The sequence below is a fragment of the Macaca fascicularis genome, chromosome Y, assembly GCF_037993035.2.
Source record: "Macaca fascicularis isolate 582-1 chromosome Y, T2T-MFA8v1.1".
Taxonomy (NCBI): Eukaryota; Metazoa; Chordata; class Mammalia; order Primates; family Cercopithecidae; genus Macaca; species Macaca fascicularis.
In genome coordinates, this window is record NC_132903.1 from 4,663,518 (window position 1) to 4,684,498 (window position 20,981).

A 20,981-nucleotide genomic window follows, 5' to 3' on the forward strand; every position below is an offset into this window, starting at 1 on the left:
AACAACAAAAAGTGTAAAAGATAAACAGGTAAAGTCATTTTCATGACTAGGTCAATGCTGTAAATTCAACAAACAGTAATCCTGGCCATAAATCATCTTAAAAAGAGTTAAGTTATGTTAGTAACACAAAACAACTGATTAAGAAAAGTTCAGGTATAGCTATGGTATTCTAGATGTTTCCTGATGGTTGATTTACAGTTTTTGTTTGGGGGTGGTGGTGGGGGGATGTCCTGAATTTCAATCTCAATGATTTCTGAATAAGATTATTTACAAGAAAATTACACGAATATCAGCATTTAAAATATCTAGAAGTACTTACTATTTTTCTTCCTTAATTACAAATTGCATTTTTCCCCCCTGAAATTAGATATGTGATGATTACTGCTAATAGACTTCCATTACCTAACTTAATAAAATATCTTCATGAGTTTTCTAACAACCATTTTTAGGAAGCCAAAATATTCGAAACTTGTCTGAGGAAAGTACTACATTAATGCAATGATTAAGACATTTCACCAGGTAAGATTATAAATTCCCTTTTGACATTTAAATAATTTCTATTAAAGCATTCTATGATTCTTCACTAAAGCTCTCTGGAAAGCTGTTAACAAAGAAGAATGTGATAAAATAAAAATGCTTCAGAAAGGAGAGGTAGAAAAGACAAGTATTATTATCAAGTGAGGTAATATTAAATTAGCAAGTTTTTCATATGAAATAAAAGTTTTAATCAAACTTATTACAATTTACTAGCGATATAGATTTTTTAATGCTTTCCTTCCCTTCACCCCAAATCATGTTGTACAAGCAGGACAGTATAGCATTTCAAAGTCATCTAGCTTTAAAAAAATAAGTCACTTAGTTGCTCCTCTAAAACAAGAGGTCATCATTCTGAATCTTTTCCATAAGAAACTCTTAATTATAAACAAGATTTATCAAATCTATATAATGTTTACTTTAAAATCTTTACTTCACTCACTATATGTTTTCTACTATTATAAAATACATTTGCCAGCAATTATTTACGGGCTATCACTACGGTGACTACAACTTAATAAATCACACTAAAAGACTTTTACTTTAAAAATAGCATACTTCTGTGAGTAATACTTTATAATAGGCACCTCAAAAACGATCATAGATGTAAAAAATTAACTTTTTAAATCTATACAATTATATATTGAGGTTTCTGTATATAGTATACGTGGTGTGTACACACACACACATATAAAATACATATAATCGTTAGGTTTGAAAATGAACAAAAAGTATATTTTTTCAGAAAGTCTTTTTTAAACTCAAACATTGGAAAACCCTTTAAACATTTAACAATTTTAATAAAAATTTCTGTATAATACTAAGCAGTTTTATTTACACATATAAAATGTAATAGGAGTAGTGTTTAAAATTACAGAACTCCTTAGTATGTAATGGCAGTTAAGTCTGGAAAAAAACAACATTCCATTCACAAATATTTTCAAGCAATAAATATGTATTTATAAATAGTGTAAATCTGTATCAAGACTAGAAACAAAAATCACAAATCTGAAGTTTATTTCTTTGTCTATGTGCAATCCATTATCTTTGTATATGGGCTATTAATATTTAAAAAAATTATTTTGGAACCACAAATGTAATCATCATGGCCTCAAAACACACAAAAACATAAAGCAGTAAAAAACTTCCTCAGGTAACAGTACATATTTTTTAAAAAGCTGATCAAGAAGACATTTAAATTTGCTATCTTATGAAGAAATGACCAGCTAGGAAAGTGTTTTTAACTAAGGAAAATTCTGCAAGGTTAAATACAAATGAATATTAATTCATCAGCCCAGAAATACAGAGACATGAAAAAGGCTATCTTCAAGTCAGTATTCTGTGTCACTTTGACAGTTTTGTCATATGTACACAAAACATATGATTAATATTATTTTTCTGAAGTACAGCTGAGTCAGCATGTTAAGTCCTGAAGTAGAGGCAGCACTCTGTGTCCAGTTGCTTGACATACTATTCTTGGAAGGTTGCATAGACATAGCTTTTAGTCAACAGTTTTATGAAACAGCTACAGACCCAGTGGTGCAGAAATTTCCTGAAGAGCAGAAATTATCTCATTTAATATTCATGGAACAATATCAAGATGAGGATGATAATGAAAGAGCCTAGAAATAAAAGTTAAGATTTTGTTATACAAATCCTTAATAGTGTTTGCTAGCTCACGACTATAAAAGACAGCCTTTTTATGAAGTGAGTTTACAAGACACATGAAATCTCAACAGTTTCCTAAGAGAGATGCTCTTTTCTTTGTTTTCTTTTTGAGACAGAGTTTCGCTCCTGTTGCCCAGACTGGAGTGCAATGGCGCGATCTCGGCTCACCGCAACCCCTGCCTCTTGGGTTCAAGCAATTCTCCTGCCTCAGCCTCCAAGTAGCTGGGATTATATGCATCCACCACCATGCACGGCCAATTTTGTATTTTTAGTAGAGACGGGGTATTTCCATGTGGGTCAGGCTGGTCTTGAACTCCTGACCTCAGGTGATCTGCCCACCTTGGACTCCCAAAGTGCTGGGATTACAGGCGTGAGCCACTGTGCCCAGTTGAGATGCTCTTATTTTATCCATTAGAACCAGTTCTTTAAGAGTGCTGCGCTATTACCTCCATTTTTCATCATTTAGTGAACAACCTTTGGAATACTATTAAAAGTTAACCAGTTTTTTAGATCGCTAAAAGAAAAGTTGTGTGGAAAAATAATTTTAAAGTTAATTAAAATTTCGCTAGCAACTGGCTTATGAAAATGCCACAGCTAGATGACATTTAACATATTTTTCATGAGTCTTACATGTCACATAATCTAGTCAAGCAAGCTCCATCAAGTAGTGCTATCAGGCTAACTCTTCTGGGAATCTTTAAAACCACAAAGTACATGAAAAAAACCCACACATTTCTTTCAGATAATTACTACAGAAGAATTAAGTAACCTACATGTATATACAAAGGTTTTATAAGCTATGTAAGCAGCATAACAACTACAAAATATTTTAAAACATACAGAGATTTACAAATGTAATTAGCGTAACTATTCTTTGTGGGCATTCTCACTGAGAAGCAAAAATGGTAATAAACATCAGTTTCATATAGAAAAATTAACATGAAATATGAGGAAGGCTACTAACATTTTTCCTTACACAGTATGTACGCACTAATGGAAAATTTAAGTTTCTTCTTAACACCTATTTATCAGTTAGCAAAGTCAAAGATCATTGCTTTATACCCACCTAACTAAGCGTACTCACGTGTTGATCACTTACTAGTGTAAACTGATCATAAACTTGGATTAGGTCCTCCATTTTGTACTGTTCGAGCACCACAAAATTTTCCAAACTTCTGCTTGTTTTTCGTGCACAATCTTGGCAATGTACTATGTAGGTTTTTTGGGTATTGCTTTCATTAGTGACAAAAAGCAGATTAAAAACCTCCACCTATATTGAATAAATAAATAAATAAACAGTACTGGACAGTGATATCCGAAATTATTTTTGCCCTTTATCCATAAGGATTCTACTTCACATGGAACTGGACAATGATTTTTGGTTAAATCCAAGTACTTAAAAAGACAAAACAAGGCTGTGAGTTTGAGACACCAGGTTTCTTTTGCAGCACTTCCAGAGAAAAGGAAAACGTTAGATACTTAGAGATTGTCTTTAAAAAAATTAAATACTCATGACCATTCACTAAAGTATAATTCAAGTTTTGATAAAAGTCAGTGTATTTTTATTTTACCAAAATACCAGTGCACCATCAGATAAAAGTGATCATTATTTGCTTTTCACTTTTCTGTGAGAGTACTCATAGTGTTCTATGTCTGCAGGATTGTGTTCCCCGAATGACTGAGCTCCACAGTCATTCATTTTTGATGTCTAGGGCACATCACTGTGGTTGATTTTCACCAAGGCTAGAACTACAATAAAAAAACTTGGAATATGCACATAATCTGATATTTTTCAAGATAACGAAACTGATAGGTGAATAACAAAAAGTGTGTGTTTTAAGCCTCATATTTAAAAAAAGTAAAAACAAAAGTGTATTCATGAACATTAATGTAACAAGAGACAAAATGCACATCTTATAGACAAAGACTGATGAGTTGCAGAGGCTCAGCCAGAATAATGGATAACATTGAGGAATATAATAGTTTTTTTCAAATTCTAGAAAAATACATTCACTTTTCTGAAGTAAAACATCTAACTAGAATCCACTTGAGCTCATAATAATATACTTTGGTGAGTTTATACAATTTAAAAATTGCCAATGAATTTAATCAATTTATCTCAGAATTACAAACTTAAAGGTTTAGATTAGACTTTTAATTTCTTAGTCAAGCATCCTCAGACTTCTGCTTGATTTCTTCAGTTAAAAAAGCCAAATCCTCATTACCTTAAGTCATCTTTAAACAGTGTTAAAATTCCAGTTCATGAAGTTCTCTATTACCATCAACAGGAATAACAGTACTCTAGCGACCTGAGCTGCAAATGTAGGGTTCTTCTACTTACCATAATTCCCACATTGGATCAACTGTTCTGGTAATTTTACAACGTAATAAACACTTTTGAATGTCTCCCTTTTTTTTTTTTTTCACTTTCTTAAGGTTATGTTCTAGTCTACGACTTTCATTAACACCTCCTAAGACCATTCTAATAGTGTCCACACTGACTTGTTTACTTTCTATCTCCACTCTATCCAATTATCAACCACCTTTTTTTTCTGAAACATACAACATAGTCCTCGGCTCAGAAATTTAAAAGCTTCATTTATGTCAGCATATATATCGAATTCCTTAAAATGCATCAAGATGATTTGCAAACTACACACACAGCCTACTCTGATGGACTTTAAGAATTTGCCATCTACTTTCCAGCCACATTGAAATAATTAATTACCTTTATTGAATACACTACTCCTTTTCCCATCCATACAATGTTCCTAAAGCCTAATGATGTTCTATAAATCTCCAATTATTGCTATTTTTCTCTGCTGCAATCAGAACATTCTTCAAGAACTCAAATGTTAAGTCTGTGTGCTTGAGAGGAGAAAAACAGCAGACAAATCATTTTCCTCAGTGTTTCTGTAATAGTTTGTACATATATCCACTCTCATATTCATCAGTTAGATGTATATTACAATGTATTATTTATAGTTTGTCTCTGCAAGTAGAATGTAAACTTCTCCAGGGCAAGCAACACATGCTTATTCTGTACATCTTGTAAACCTTAGCCACAAGAGAAAAATCAATAATGTCTTATAAAATGAACCAAAAAGGACTTCATCCTGACCTGCCTGAATATTGAATTAAATCCTGTTTGTAGGCATCTGTGTGTTTGTTATGGACTGTTCCTAGTTTAAAGCTGAGATGATTAACATTTGGGTAAGGATTTACTAAATAAATTCTTCTGTAGGAGATACTACTAATATATCTAGTTAGTGAAATATCAGATGAGAACTTAGCCTAATACTTTTAATAGTCAATTTCAATCAAAAGCATAACATCAAAGTATAGGTAAATTTAAAATAAAGCAACAACATTCAAAACCTAGAGAATCCAAAACAAAACAACTATCAGTAAAAACAGTTACTCACCTCACAAATGCTACAGTAATGAGCTGGTTCATCATTTGTTCGCCCATGCCATATAACCTCTTTTCCTGCTGCAACAAGAGCTTCTCTCAATGTCTGACATTGCTTCAGAATTTTCAAAAGACAGTACCTATTGTGGGAAAAAATTATTTGTGAGAGTAACTAAATACTGACTATTGTTACATAAAAGGTATACCAATTAGAAACAACTTTGAGAATCTGGGTTCTTAAGTCTATTCACATGGTAATTTTTCTTTTCCTCAAACACTGGACGATGACAATATTAAAATATTTAAAATTGAGAATAACTGACATTTGATTATAAAAATGCAATGATCATAATCTACAATAAACTCATCCCTAATTAAAGGTATATTCTTTATTTGGGCTCTAATTTGGACAAGTAAAATAACTTTTGTAAGAGTCAATTTCTTCAACTTTGAAATAAAAGTTCTGAATTATAGGTTGGAATTTTTATGATTACAGAAAGGCAAGAAGGCTGCCTATACCCTCACAAGCAGTGTATTTATATAATAGATTTTAAAACTTTGACACCACAGCAGATAATTATCTATGAATATGGTCACTATGAGATACAAAGTTAGTTCCAATATAAGAACAAAGGAAAAACAAAAGAGTATTACTTGCTGAATTTTAATTTGAAAATCGTATAGTAGAATCCTTCATTATTATTCACTCTAACTTTTCTTATAATTTATAGTTTTCCTACACATACTTGTGAGGATAACAATATATTGTATATAATTACAAATACTGCTGATTTTCCTGTAATTTGCTGTCACTGCTCAAAACTGTCTGCTAAAGTTCCTGCAAATCTAAGTTTTTCAAAGCAGAGGTGGCATAGGTGATACTCTGAGGTACATTTCAACTCTAAACTTACCTTAAAAAGCATGATATGAGTTTAATAAAAATGCCATTAACACCATTTGTAAACATACAACCTCCTGGAATCAGGAGGCTTTGTGCTAATTTGGAGCTTGCTGCTCTATTACACTACAGATATTGACTTGAAACCATCATTATAGGGATTACGAACCAAGTATTTAGGGGGAAAACAATCATATTATCAGTACGTAAAATTATTTTCCACATCTGTTTATTATCTTTCTTTCCCATGAGTATAACCATCATGGGCATGACGCTTTATCTGTTTTGGTTTTGTAAACTGTTGTGGGACTAAATAACAACAGTTAAATTTTACAATATACATTAAGCTTTACATAAATTTAAATTTACATACAATATTATGATATACATTAATGGCAGATTTAATTTCCTTAATTTATATTTTCTTGCCATTTGTTGCTTGCCAGGTACTAGTTATGTTTCTTTTCTTTACTTTTTAAATCAAAATTCCTATAAGTAACCCTGGGGCAAACTCATTAGGGATATTATATACAAAATATGGAAACATTTAAAAACATAAGACAAGTACAGCAAGATAAGCCTAACATGGCCTGACAAATTCCTTAAGTATAATATAAAATACATAATTTTCGGTTTGCTGTTAGCAATTATGCCTATTTAGAAACAAAGCCATATTTTTGTCTATATTTGAATTTCACCAGAGCCTTATTGTGAGTTTTTGTATGTCTGAAAGAGGTGCCAGGGGAGACAAGTAAAAAATTCAGTTCATGTCAACAAGTAAGAATGTAAACCACACTGGATCTGTAGCATCTACTGATGTCTTCCTCTCATCCTTCTCCTACATGATTTCACTTCTGGGTACAGGGATATTACTGCACATATTTTCAAAACAGTGCTTCAAAACATGTCATATTTCACAGGAAAATAAGCTTCAAATTTTATGAAATTATGTTTTTTGCAAATTCAACCATGTTTCCAAATGAGAAAATAAAGTGCCACAAAGAGGTAGCAATCATGAAGGCTTAGTACCAGACACAAGACATGGAATTGGTACATTAGATATGCCACATAATTCTCCTAACAGCTCAGTGCAAGAAGCATGCATACCCATTTTACTAACTGGGAAATGTGGGGGTCAAGAAAGGAAAGTTTGCATGATGTTATAAGGCTATCTGATTAGGGATCCAATTTCCTACATAAGCAAGCTCACTCTTACTATGTCTTCCATACTCTCTTCTGCTCACCATTTGTCAATTTTTTTACCCACTCATCCCACCACCCTGTGCAATTGTCTTTCATGAAGACAAAATCCATGGGGCTAAAAAACCATTATGTTCCCCCAGACAATGAGGGTTACTTTTTCTTTTTTTTGAGACGGAGTTTAGCTCTTGTTACCCAGGCTGGAGTGCAATGGTGTGATCTTGGCTCACTGCAACTTCTGCCTCCTGGGTCAAGCAACTCTCCTGCCTCAGCCTCCCAAGTACTTGAGATTACAAGTGCCCATCACCACGCCCGGTGAATTTCTGTATCTTTAGTGGAGACGTGGTTTCACTATGTTGGCCAGGCTGGTCTCAAACATCTGCTTTGGTCTCCCAAGGTGCTCGGATTACAGGTGTGAGCCACCACACCTGTATATGAATGTATAATGAAGCGTAGTTCTGTGCAGTCAGTTTGGTTCTACTTGTTCCTCAGCAGATAAACTTTCATTTCCAATAATTCTCATTATTTTGACAATTGTACCACAGTTTTTATTACTTTATACTTAGTTTTGAAATTTCATATAAAAATGAGGCAAAACACTACAAAAGAATAATGCTTGGTTGCTAGAAGTAAACACTAAGAATGAATAGTATTTCTATAGACACTACAGAAACAAACAGTTGAATATTATTAATATAAAAATAATAATATTGTTATTATATATTACAACAGCCATTCCACAAGCAGACTTGAATGATGGTAGAGAATTATATGCCTCAACAGTGAAATCTTAAAAGCTAACTGCCATTATATTAACAATACTGAATAACTGAACTGTGGTTGCTCCATGTTCTCATGTATTCTCCTTCAAATAAATTTTTATTCCTTACCACTTCAGAAGGCAGCAGTAGGAAATGAATAAAGAACAACAATAATTTTGAGAGGTAGAGGCTTTTATGGAGACCACATAAATGAGAATCTAATTCAATTAAATGGCAGGGAAGAATACATAGAAAGTAACAGTATTAAGGTAAAGAATATTTAAAAGATTCAACATAAATTTCAAGACTTGCTTTAATATAAACTGTTGGCTTTGGCTAATCCTTGATACAGATTTCATCCGAAGAGAACTTTCGAATTTTCTGAATGGCCTATACACAGCCACAGAAATGCAGTGTTGACATTTCTTCATTTTGCTCAATTTGAATAGATTTACGCTACAACAATTAAAATTCGATTTAAAAAATATAAAAGAAGGGAAATGAACAGGCATGTTGTGGCCTTCTGTTAAGGCATAAAACACCAGGAATACTGAGACTTCTAAAAGGCAACAGGATTGAGACAAAATTACTTTAAGTTTATATATTTTACCATACTCTGCTCTGAAGTGGGAAAAAAATAGAAGCTGATAAAGCTTCTACTGCACAACTGTATTAGGAATAGGATAAAAAACAACTTTAGGAACCACAGAAGCAGTAAACTCCTAGACTTTTGAAAATCAATCTTATTTATTTATTTACTTTTTATATTTTAAGCTCTGGGATACATGTGCAGAAAATGCAGGCTTGTTAACATAGGTACATATGTGCCATGGTGGTCTGCTGCACACATCAACCTGTCATTCACATTAGGTATTTATCCTAATGCTATTCCTCCCCTAATCCCTGACTTCTGACAGGCCCTGGTATGCGATGTTCCCCTCCCTGTATCCATGTGATCTCAATGTTCAACCTCCACTTAGGAGTGAGAACATGCAGTGTTTGGTTTTCTGTTCCTGTGTTAGTTTGCCGAGAATGATGGTTCCCAGCTTCCTCCACGTACCTGCAAAGGACATGAACTCATCCTTTTTTTTGGCTGCATAGTATTCCATGGTATATATATGCCACATTTTCTTTATCCAGACTATTACTGATGGGCATCTGGGTTGGTTCCAAGTCTTTGCTATTGTGAACAGTGCTGCAATAAATACGTGTGCATGTGTTTTTATAGTAGAATAATTTACAATCCTTTGGGTATGTACCCAGTAATGGAATTGTTGGGTCAAATGGTATTTCTGGTTCTAGATACTTGAGGAAGCACCACACTGTCTTCCACAATTGCTGAACTAATTTACACTCCTGCCAACAGTATAAAAACGTTCCTATTTCTCCACCCTACTCGTGAGCATCTGTTGTTTTCTGACTTTTTAATGATCACCATTCTATGTGGTGTGAGATGGTATCTCACTGTGGTATTGATTTGCATTTCTGTAATTATCAGTGATGATAAGCTTTTTTTCATGTTTGTAGGCTGCATACATATGTTCTTTTGAAAAGTATCTGTTCATATTCTTAGCCCACTTTTTGCTGGGGTTGTTTTTTTTTCTTGTAAATTTGTAAAGTTCCTTGTAGATTCTGGATATTAGCCCTTTGTCAGATGGATAGATTGCAAAAATTTTCACCCATTCTGTGGGATGCCTGTTCATTTTGCTATGCAGAAAAGTTATTTAGTTTAATTAGATCCCATTTGTTAATTTTGGCTTTTGTTGTCCTTGCTTTTGGTGTTATAGTCATAAAGCCTTTGCCCAGGCCTACATCCTGAATGATATTGCCTAGGTTTTCTTCCACGATTTTTATGGTTTTAGGTCTTACGTTTAAGTCTTTAATCCATCTTAAGTTAATTTTGTATAAGGTGTAAAAAAGGTGTTGAGTTTCAGTTTTCTGCATATAGGCTGGTTTTCCAAACACCATTTATTAAATAGGGCATGCTTCCCCCATTGTTAGTTTTTGTCAGGTTTGTCAAGACCAGATGGTTGTAGAGGTTAGGCATTATTTCTGAGGCCTCTGTTCTGTTCATTGGTCTATGTATTTGTTTTGATACCAGTACCATGCTGTTTTGGTTACTGTAGTCTTGTAGTATAGATTGAAGTCAGGTAGTGTGATGCCTCCAGCTTTGTTCCTTTGGCTTAGGATTCCCTTGGCTATGCGAGCTATTTTTTGGTTCCATATGAAATTTACAAGTAGTTTATTCTAATTCTGTGAAGAAAGTCAATGGTAGCTTGATGGGGATAGCACTGAAGCTATAAATTAATTTGAGCAGTATGGTAATAACAATATTGATTCTTCCTATCCATGAGCATGGAATGTTTTTCCATTTGTTTGTGTCCTTATTCCCTTGAGCAGTGGTTTTGTACTTCTATTTGAAGAGGTCCTTCACATCCCTTGTAAGTTGTATTCCTAGGTATTTAATTCTCTTTGCAGCAATTGTGAATGGGAGTTCACTCATGATGTGGATCTCTATTATTGGTGTACAGGAAGGCCTGTGAATTTTGCACATTGACTTTTGTTTCCTGAAACTTTACTGAAGTTGCTTATCAGCTTTAGGAATTTGGGGCGGAGATGATGGGGTTTTCGAAATGTACAATCATGTCATCTGCAAACAGAGACAATTTGACTTCCTCTCCTCCTATTTGAATAGTTTATTTTTTTTCTTCTCTGATCACCTTGGCCAGAACTTCCAATACTATGTTGAATAGGAGTGGTGAGAGAGGGCATCTGTGTCTTGTGCTGGTTTTCAAAGGGAATGCTTCCAGTTTTTGCTCATCCAGTATGATATTGGCTGTGGGTGTGTCATAAACAGCTCAATTATTTTGAGATATGTTCCATCAATACCTCGTTTACTATTTGTGAAGGGGTGCTGAATTTTGCTGAAGGCTTTTTCTGCATCTATTGAGATAATCCTGTGTTTTTTTCATTGGTTCCATTTATGTGATGGATTACGTTTATTGATTTGTGTATTGTCCAGAGCCGCGTGGCCCTGCCATAGCGATAATAACTGACGACTGATGCCTGAGCTCTATACATTTCCACTTTATGCCTCCTCCCTAGATTTACTTTCTTCCCTGTTCTGCTGTATCATAGGCCAGTACAAAATGGTGCTCTTCCGGGTTCTTCACCACCCATCTTCCCGCGCCAGGGAAAATGATCAACTTACAGCGCAGGCGCCATCCCGCGCTCGGGAAAATTACCAGCCGAGGGTGCAGGCGCAACATGATGTCCGACCTAAGAAACCAAAACCTACCTGGCCACGCCCACCGCAGGGCCATCATCATCGCCCTGGCCCAACCTCCACCCCTGCTGGTCTATATAAGGCATTACGCTGCCACCAATAAGCGAGACTTGATCAGGATACTGTCTTGTCTCCATTTCTCGTGTCTCTTGTCCCCCCGAGTTCCCACTCCCTCTTCTAGGGTCCACATTGACGATCCCGTGGCACGGGACAGTGTATGGTGAACCAGCCTTGCATCCCAGAAATGAAGCTGAGTTGATCGCAATGGATAAGTTTTTTGATGGGCTGCTTGATTCAGTTTGCCAGTAGTTTATTGAGGGATTTTTACCTTGATGTTCATCAGCGACATTGGTATGAAACTTTCTTTATTTCTTGTGTCTTTGTCAGGTTTTGGTATCGAAATGATGCTGGTCTCATCAAATGAGTTAGGGAGGTGTTCCTCTTTTTCTGTTGTTTGGAATAGTTTCAGAAGGAATGGTACCAGCTCCTCTTTGTACCTCTGATAGAATTTGGCTGTGAATCTGTCTGGTACTGAGTTTTTTTTGGTTGATAGGGTATTAATTAATGCCTCAATTTCAGAACTTGTTATTGGTCTAGTCAGGGATTCAAGTTCTTCCTGGTTTAGTCTTGCGAGAGTGTATGTCTCTAGGAATTTATTTATTTCTTTTAGATTTTCTAGTTTATTTGCATAGAGGTGTTTATAGGATTCTCTGATTATGATTTGCATTTCTGTGGGATCAGTGGTGAGCTCCTCTTTATCATTTTTTATTGTGTGTATGTGATTCTTTTCTCTTTTCTTTATTAGTCTGGATAGTGGTCTATTTTATGGATCTTTTCAAAAAATCAGCTCCTGGATTCATGAATTTTTTAAAGGGTTTTTTGTGTTTCTATCTTCTGTCCTGCTGTGATCTTAGTTACTTCTTGTCTTCTGCTGGTTTTTGAATTTGTTTGCTCTTGCTTCTCTAGTTCTTTTAATTGTGATGTTAGTATGTCGATGTTAGGTCTTTCCTGCTTTCTCCTGTGGGTATTCAGTGCTAAAAATTTCCCTCTATACAATACTTCAGCTGTGTCCCAGAGATTCTGGTATGTTGTATCTTTGCTCTCATTGGTTTCAAAGAACTTCTTTATTTTTTCCTTAATTTCTTTATTTACCCAGTAGTCATTCAGGAGCAGGTTGTTCAGTTTCCATGTATTTATGGTGTTTTGAGTGAGTTTCTTAATCCTGAGTTCTAATTTGATTGTACTGTGGTTTGAGAGCCTGTTAAGATGTCCGTTCTTTTGCATTTTCTGAGGTGTGTTTTACTTCCAATTATGTGGTCAGTTTCAAAGTCGGTGCAATGTGGTGCTGAGAAGAATGTATATCCTGTTGATCTGGTGTGGAGAGTTGTAGATGTCTGTTAGGTCTGCTTGGTCCAGAGCTGAGTTCAAAGTCTGAATATCCTTGTTAATTTTCTGTCTTGTTGATCTAATATTGACAGTGGGGTGTTAAGGTCTCCCACTATTATTGTCACTATTAGTGTGTGGGAATCTAAGTCTCTTTGCAGGTCTCTAAGAACTTGCTTTATAAATCTGAGTGCTCCTGTATTGGCTGCATATATATATTTAGGACAGTTAGCTCTTCTGGTTGCATTGATCCCTTTACCATTATGTAATGCCCTTCTTTGTCTCTTTCCATCTTTGTTGGTTTCAAGTCTGTTTTATCAGAGACTAGGATTGCAACCCTTCCTTTTATTTGCTTTCCATTTGCTTGCTAAATCTTCCTCCATCTTTTTTTTTTTTGTGCCTATGTCTCTGCACATGAGATGGGTCTCCTGAATACAGCACACTGATAGGTCCTGACTATCTATCCAATTTGCCAGTATGTGTCTTTTTAACTGGAACATTTAGCCTATTAACACTTAAGGTTAATATTGTTATGTGTGAATTTGATCCTGTCATTATAATGCTAGCCGATTATTCTGCCCGTTAGTTGATGCAGTTTCTTCATAGTGTTGACGGTCTCCATAGAATTTGGTAGTTTTCGCATAGTTGGTTCCAGTTGTTCCTTTCCATATTTAGTGCTTTCTTCAAGAGTTCTTGTGAGGCAGGCCTCATAGTGACAAAGTTTCTCAGCATTTGTTTGTTTGTAAAGAATTTTTTTTTCCCTCCTTCACTTATGAATCTTAGTTTGGCTGGATATAAAATTCTGTGAAAATTATTTTCTTTAAGAATGTTGAATATTGGCCCCCACTCTCTTTAGGGTTTCTGCAGAGATATCCACTGTTAGTCTGATGGGATTCCCTTTGTGGGTAATCTGACCATTCTCTGTGGCTGCCCTTAGTATTTTTTCCTTCATTTCAACCTTGGTGAATCTGATGATTATGTGTCTTGGGGTTGCTCTCTCGAGGAGTATCTTTGTGGTGTTCTTTGTATTTCCTCAATTTGAATGTTGGCCTGTCTTGCTAGCTTGGAGAAGTTCTCCTGCATAATATCCTGGAGTGTCTTACAACTTGGTTTCATTCTTCCCCCATCACTTTCAATCAAATGTATGTGTGGTCTTTTCACATAGTCTCATACTTCTTGCAGACTTTGTTCATTCCTTTTCATTCTTTTTTCTCTAATCTCGGCTTCACGCTTTATTTCATTAACTTGTCTTTAGTCTCTGACATGATTTCTTCCGCTTGATCGATTCGGCTATTGATACTTGTGTATGCTTCATGAGTTCCCGTGCGGTTTTTTCCAGCTCCATCAGGTCATTTATGTTTTTCTCTAAACTGGTTATTCTTGTTAACAATTCGTTTAATCTTTTTTCAAGGTTCTTAGCTTCCTTGCATTGGGTGAGAACCTGCACCTTTACTCAGAGGAGGTTGTTATTTCCCACTTTCTGAAGCCTACTTCTGTCAATTTGTCAAACTCATTCTCTGTCCAGTTTTGTTCCCTTGCTGGTGAGGAGCTGTGATCCTTTGCAGGAGAAGAGGTGTTCTAGTTTTTGGAATTTTCAGCCTTTTTGGGATGGTTTTTCCTCATCTTTGTTATCTAATTTTGATCTTTGATGTTGTTCACCTTCGGATGGGGTTTCTGTTTGGACGTCCTTTTTGTTGATGTTGATGCTGTTCCTTTCTGTTTGTTAGTTTTCCTTCTAATAGTCCCCTCTGTTGCAGGTTTGCTGGAGGTCCACTCCAGATCCTGTTTGCCTGGTTTTCACTAGTGAAGGCTGCAGAACAGCAAAGATTGCAGCTTGCTCCTTCCTCTGGAAGCTTTGTCTCAGAGGGGCACCTGCCAGATGCCAGCTGGAGCTCCGCTGTATGAAGTGTCTGTCAACCCCTGCTGGGAGGTGTCTCCTAGTCAGCAGGCATGGGGTTCAGGGACCTACTTGAGGAGGCACTCTATCCCTTAGTAGAGCTTGAGCGCTGTGCTGGGAGATCCGCTGCTGTCTTCAGAGCCAACTGGTAGGGAACTGTTTAAGTGTGCGCCCACAGCTGCCCCTTCCCCCAGGTGCTGTGTCCAGGGAGATGGGAGTTTTATCTATAAGCCCCTGACTGGGGCTGCTGCCTTTTTTTCAGAGATGTCCTGCCTAGAGAGGAGGAATCTAGAGAGGCAGTCTATAGCGGCCTTGTCAAGCTGCAGTGGGCTCTGCCCATTGTGAACTTCCAGAGGCTTTGTTTACACTGTGACGGGAAAACTGCCTACTCAAGCCTCAGTAATGGCAGACATCCCTCCCCAGTAATGGCAGAGACCCCTCCCTACACCAAGCTTGAGCGTCCTAGGTTGACTTCAGACTGCTGTGCTGACAGCAAGAATTTCAAGCCAGTGGATCTCAGCTTGCTGGGCTCTGTGGGCTCTACTAAACTAGAACACTTGACTACATGGCTTCAGCCCCCTTTTCAGGGGATTGAACTGTTCTGTCTTGGTGGCCCTTCCAGGCTCCACTGGGGGCATGAAAAAACAAAACAAAACAAAACAAAACAAACAAACAAAAAAACTGTAGCTAGCTTGGTGTCTGCCCAAACGGCCACCCAGTTTTGTGCTTGAAACCCAGGGCCCTGGTGGTGTAGGCACCTGAGGGAATCCTCCTGGTCTGCGGATTGTGAAGACCGTGAGGAAAGCGTAGTATCTGAGTCGACTGCACCATTCCTCATGGTATAGCCCCTCACGGCTTCCCTTGGCTTGGGGAGGGAGTTCCCTGACCCCTTCCTGGGTGAGGCAATGTCCCACTCTGCTTTGGCTCGGCCTCTGTGTGCTGCACCCCCTTTCTAACCAGTCCCAATGAGATGAGCAGGGTACCTCAGTGGGAAAGGCAGAAATCACCTGTCTTCTGCATTGATCTCACTGGGAGTTGCAGACTAGAGCTGTTCCTGTTCAGCCATCTTGCCAGCCACCTCCTAGAGTCAAATCAATCTTATTTCTTAAGACTTTCTTTTAGTTGTTTGGATAAAAGAATATATGAAAAGGCATGGAATAAAAGTGGCTTCTGCATTGAAAGAAAAGCCTAAATAATGTTTTGGGGCAGAATAGGTAATCAAGGAAATGGCCGTGTTCTTGGGAAGCTACTGCAACAGGGGTGATCTTATAGCCAACACAGTAAGCCTTAGCATTTGCATTGTCATTGAGCTTATTCAACCTAAGCTATCTTCAGTAGAACTTCTCCCTCTAAAGAGCATGTACATTTTGATTTTATGTACATTTGAAGATTTTACCTACCTTCAAATGACTCTTTGCTCATTTTAATACAAAAAAGCACACCCATGGGTAAAGATTAAGATGCTAATGAGACATGTGACATATGAACAAATACCTACAGTGCACCCAGAGGACCACCCACAACATGCTTACTAGCAACATCTTTCTGACCTCCTTATGAATAATCATGTAAGATTCCCATACCGGGAGTCTCCTTCAGGGCAGGCTTTGATATCTCATACCTATGAGCAGCCCATCCCCTCTCAGGATGTCTTCTCTCTCTCTGTCTCTCTCGGTGTATTCTCTCTATTCTGTACCTTAATATCAAGACACTCTTTTTCTTTTGCAAAGAATTACTCTATGCCACACCTCTTTTGCTGTGTGTCTCTTGTTTAAACTATTTTAATCTAAGGAGACAAAAACCAAGGTATCACAATAACTATCAACAATTTCACTAAACATTTGATAAACCTGACAATTCTATTTGAAATACATTGTACATTCTATTCTACATAGTGTACAAGTCTGGGTGTGGTAACTCACACCTGTAATCCCAGCACTTTGGGAGGTGGAAGTCAGGGTATTCCCTGAGCTTAGGAGTTTGAGACCAACCTCGGCAACACAGTAAAACCCTGTGTTTACCAGAAATACAAAAAATTAGCCAGTGTGGTGGCAGGCACCTGTGGTCCCAGTTACTTGGGAGTCTAAGGTAGTAGGACTGCTTGAACCTGTAAGGTGGAGATGGCAGTGAACCAAGATTATGTCAGTGCACTCCAGCCTGGGTGACAGTGAGACCTTGTCTCAAAAACAAACAAACAAAAACCCTAATCTACATACTGTATATAGTGTATTCTAACCTAATCAATAACCTATTTGTACAATGATAAGACACTTAAGATGATGATGACTATGGATAGCAAGGACAACGGGCTAGAGAAATGAAGCCTTCTAAAAAGAGGTATTTTAGAGTTAGATTTTATTCAGAGTATAGGATTAAATATACTTGAAATAAAATACACTTGTAATATTAGAATAAGGAAAAGTATTGATTAGAAATAAATATATCAAAATAAAACAATTTTAAAAGTGTAACAATAAGGGGCTTTATTTTTCTGGGCAATTGATGCACACTATAGATTCATAAAGAAATATGTTAGGAAGTGAGGAAACTCAGGTATACAAAAAAGGAAGCTGGGATTTAAATACAAACAACATGGTTCTAGTGTCTATGTATCCATTACTTTGTAGTAAACTAGTTTGTTTGGGTCTGATTTTCCTCACCTATAAAAAGGAAATAATGATATCTATTTTATCATTATTTATTTATCTATGAAGAGTAAGATAATATGAGTGTTAACATAAATACAGTAAGCAGAATGACAACCACATCCACCTTCTTAACAAGGATGTCCAGATCTTAATTCCCATAATCTGTGATTATGTCATGCAGCAAGGCAAAGGATATTAAATTTGCAGATCTAAGGTATCTCATTAGCTGACTCTGAAATCTGACATAAAATTATCCTGGATTATCTGGTGGGGTCCAATATAATGGCAAGGGGCCATAAAAATAAAAGAAGGAAACAGAATAATTAATGTCAGAATGATGCAATGTGAGAAAGACATGATCAGACTTTGCAGGTTTCAAAGAAAGAAAGTGTCCATAAATCAAGGAATGTACACTCTCAAGAAGCTAGAAAACACAAGCCAACAGTTTCTTCCTTATAATCTTTTCCTATAATTTTAAGATAATAAATTTATGTTTTTTAATAAATCTGGTCAGGAAATCTGTAGTATTTTGTTAAAGTAGCAATATAAAACTATTATGATATGCAAAGGGCTGAACAATTTGTGCTCAATAAATGAGAAACATATTATCTGAACTCAATATGAAAAAGTCCTACACACAGTTAAAATAATTACTATTATTAAAGTTTACTTTTTGAGTTGGAAAAAATTGTGGCATAAGTGCCAATTGAAACATTAGTAGTTCACACATTGAAAACATATTTAGACCACTCTCTATTCTAAGGCCCAAATAATTCCTGAAAAATCATTTAAGACATTGTTACTATTTGTTACTTTTGCAGAAAAGGAAGCAAGAATTATAGAAGTTTAGTAACTGGTCATGAGATCCCAAGACAAAGAAAGTGAAGAAACCAAGACTATATGCAGATCAGACTCCAGGGCTTAGATTTCTCACCACTGCTCTAGGCTGCTCTCCTTTTAACACTTTCCTGTGACATTAAATAGAACACCTCCCAAGTCTATCTACAAAGTCAAAGAAAAACAAATAACAGTTGTTACATCATAAGAAGCATAATGAATGAAAGTATATGTACATTTAAGACAGCAAATTTTAAAGTGAAATATAAGTAATGCTTTAAATGATAGTCAAAGGATATGTAACAAATGAACTTACGTTGATTTCTTTGGAATTGAACTGTTTAAATTTCAGAAAATTAATTAATTAATTAATTAATTTATTTATTTATTGGCACAGTTTCACTCTGTCATTGAGGCTGAGTGCAGTGACTTGGCTCACTGCTTTGACCTATACCTCCTGGGCTCAAGTGATTCTCCCTTTTCAGCCTCCTGAGTAGCTGGGATGACCGAGGTGCATACCTGGGTAAGGAAATTTACTTTTTAACTACTAGTTTGTGTTTATGAATTCTACAATACATAATTCTTTGAGGGATCACTGAGGATGGATTTTTTAAAACTATGTATTCTAGAAAGAATGATTTCTACTCTAATTCCTGTCTGACATATTCCCCTGAATTAAAGATTTCCTAAAAGTTCACCTTTTCAGAAGAAAATGTGCTACTTACTATTGTTTTTGATTGATTTTCAAGTGGTCTCATATTTATCATGGTGCGTTAAATGGCAAATAACAAATTAACCTATTGTTGCATAACCCAAATTAATAATGTGGTTAACTGATAATAAGGTTAGGTAACCTCCTTCTAAAGTTTTTATTTTTTACTATGCTTGTCACAGCTAGTCTTATTTACTATTGTAGCAGATCACATCTGCCATTTAACTACACAAAGAAGGTCGTTTTAAATTACACTGAAAAATCTAACCAGTACCTGCAGCATTATCACTTAATTCCTTTCAAGGATTCTGTTGAAAGAAATGCTTTAATAGTAAGACATAATGAATACACAAGTCTCATGAAAACGAAGAGTCACAGAACTATCTAAAGAATATATAGACCAAAACAATACATTTCAAATATCTGAAACGATCAATGATGAATTGCAAAAAGTGAGGATTTCCTTTCACGTTCAATAAACTCATTTAAAAAGAAAAACTGGAGTAGATATCTTTATTTTGATGAACATAGATAAAGGGCAGGAACAAATATCTTTCCACTAAATTTTTTTAAGCTTTAAGTTAAATTTAGTAACATCTCATAATACAAAATGAAAATTATATACTATATATAATAAACATTTTTATCATAGCAATATTGCAGCGTTTTATTTTCCTGATTATATCACAGTAATATATATAAAAATTTAAATATTTAAATATATTTTATAAAATAAATGTTACATATATTATATAATGTTATATACATTATATATATAATGTTTTCTCTCTCTTAGGGCAATTACAAACTAGAACACAGAATGCTTCAGTTAGTTTCCTGCTTTAAATCTGAAGTTCTGCATTTCCAACAGCTTTTTCTAAGATTGGTATCCAACTTCTTCAAGTTGTTACTGTCTTGAAGTGGAGTCATGTGTCACCATTATTAAGAAGTGCTTTCATATTAGAAAGATATATTTTTAAATACTTTGTCTCTAGGTATGTGATGCAGGCTACAATAATTGAGGTAAGGCCGGGTGCAGTGGCTCATGCCTGTAATCCCAGCACTTTGGGAGTCCGAGGTGGGCAGATCACGAGGTCAGGAGATTGAGACCATCCTGGCTAACACATTGAAACCCCGTCTCTACTAAAAATATTAAAAAAATTAGCTGGGCATGGTGGTGGGCGCCTGTAGTGCCAGCTACTCGGGAGGCTGAGGCAGGAGAATGGTGTGAACCTGGGAGGCTGAACTGGCAGTGAGCCGAGATTGTGCCACTGCACTCCAGCCTGGGTGACAGAGTGAGACTGTGACAAAAACAAAAAACAAAACAAAACAAAACTTGAGATAAATGTCATGCTTTATAGACATTACATCATCAAATCTACAACTTTCAATCAATGTATTCCCAAGTGCTATCTTTAACCTTTCTATCTCCATTGTCTCTTTTGATTATCTCCCTAATGAAAAAATACAGTAAGAACTCATACTATTTATGTATCAACTTTCAAGTCTCAGTGCAGTGCTTTAAATTCAGTTAGCACTCAAATATTCATGAACATTGCATACACACATACAAACCACACATACACACATACATATAAAAGTAGCACTGTTGGCTGGTAAAAGTATTAGGCTGGTGCAAAATAATTGCAGTTGTTGACATTAACACATTTTCAGAGGTTGAATGATTCTGGGTAATATTTTCAATCAGAATTATAACAAAAGGTGGTTCTAATATCAAAAATAAA

The 20,981-nt window shown here is 35.9% G+C and overlaps 1 protein-coding gene across 36 annotated transcripts in view; it reads right to left on the reverse strand.

The window, feature by feature from the left end:
- Window positions 1–701: 701 nt before the first annotated feature.
- Window positions 702–20,981, reverse strand: part of LOC141406934 (histone demethylase UTY) — a 212,305-nt gene continuing 192,025 nt past the window's right edge. For 20 of the 36 annotated variants that reach the window (XM_074030510.1, XM_074030507.1, XM_074030503.1 and 17 more), the window contains 3 exons: window positions 5,628–5,754; window positions 3,287–3,472; window positions 748–2,156 (listed from right to left, as the gene is read on the reverse strand). In XM_074030510.1, the coding sequence (XP_073886611.1) occupies window positions 2,130–2,156; window positions 3,287–3,472; window positions 5,628–5,754 (340 nt within the window). In that variant the 3' untranslated portion in view covers window positions 748–2,129. Of the gene's footprint in view, window positions 2,157–3,268; window positions 3,473–5,627; window positions 5,755–20,981 lie in introns of all 36 variants that reach the window. The other 16 variants (XM_074030498.1, XM_074030508.1, XM_074030502.1 and 13 more) reach the window with 4 other exon arrangements.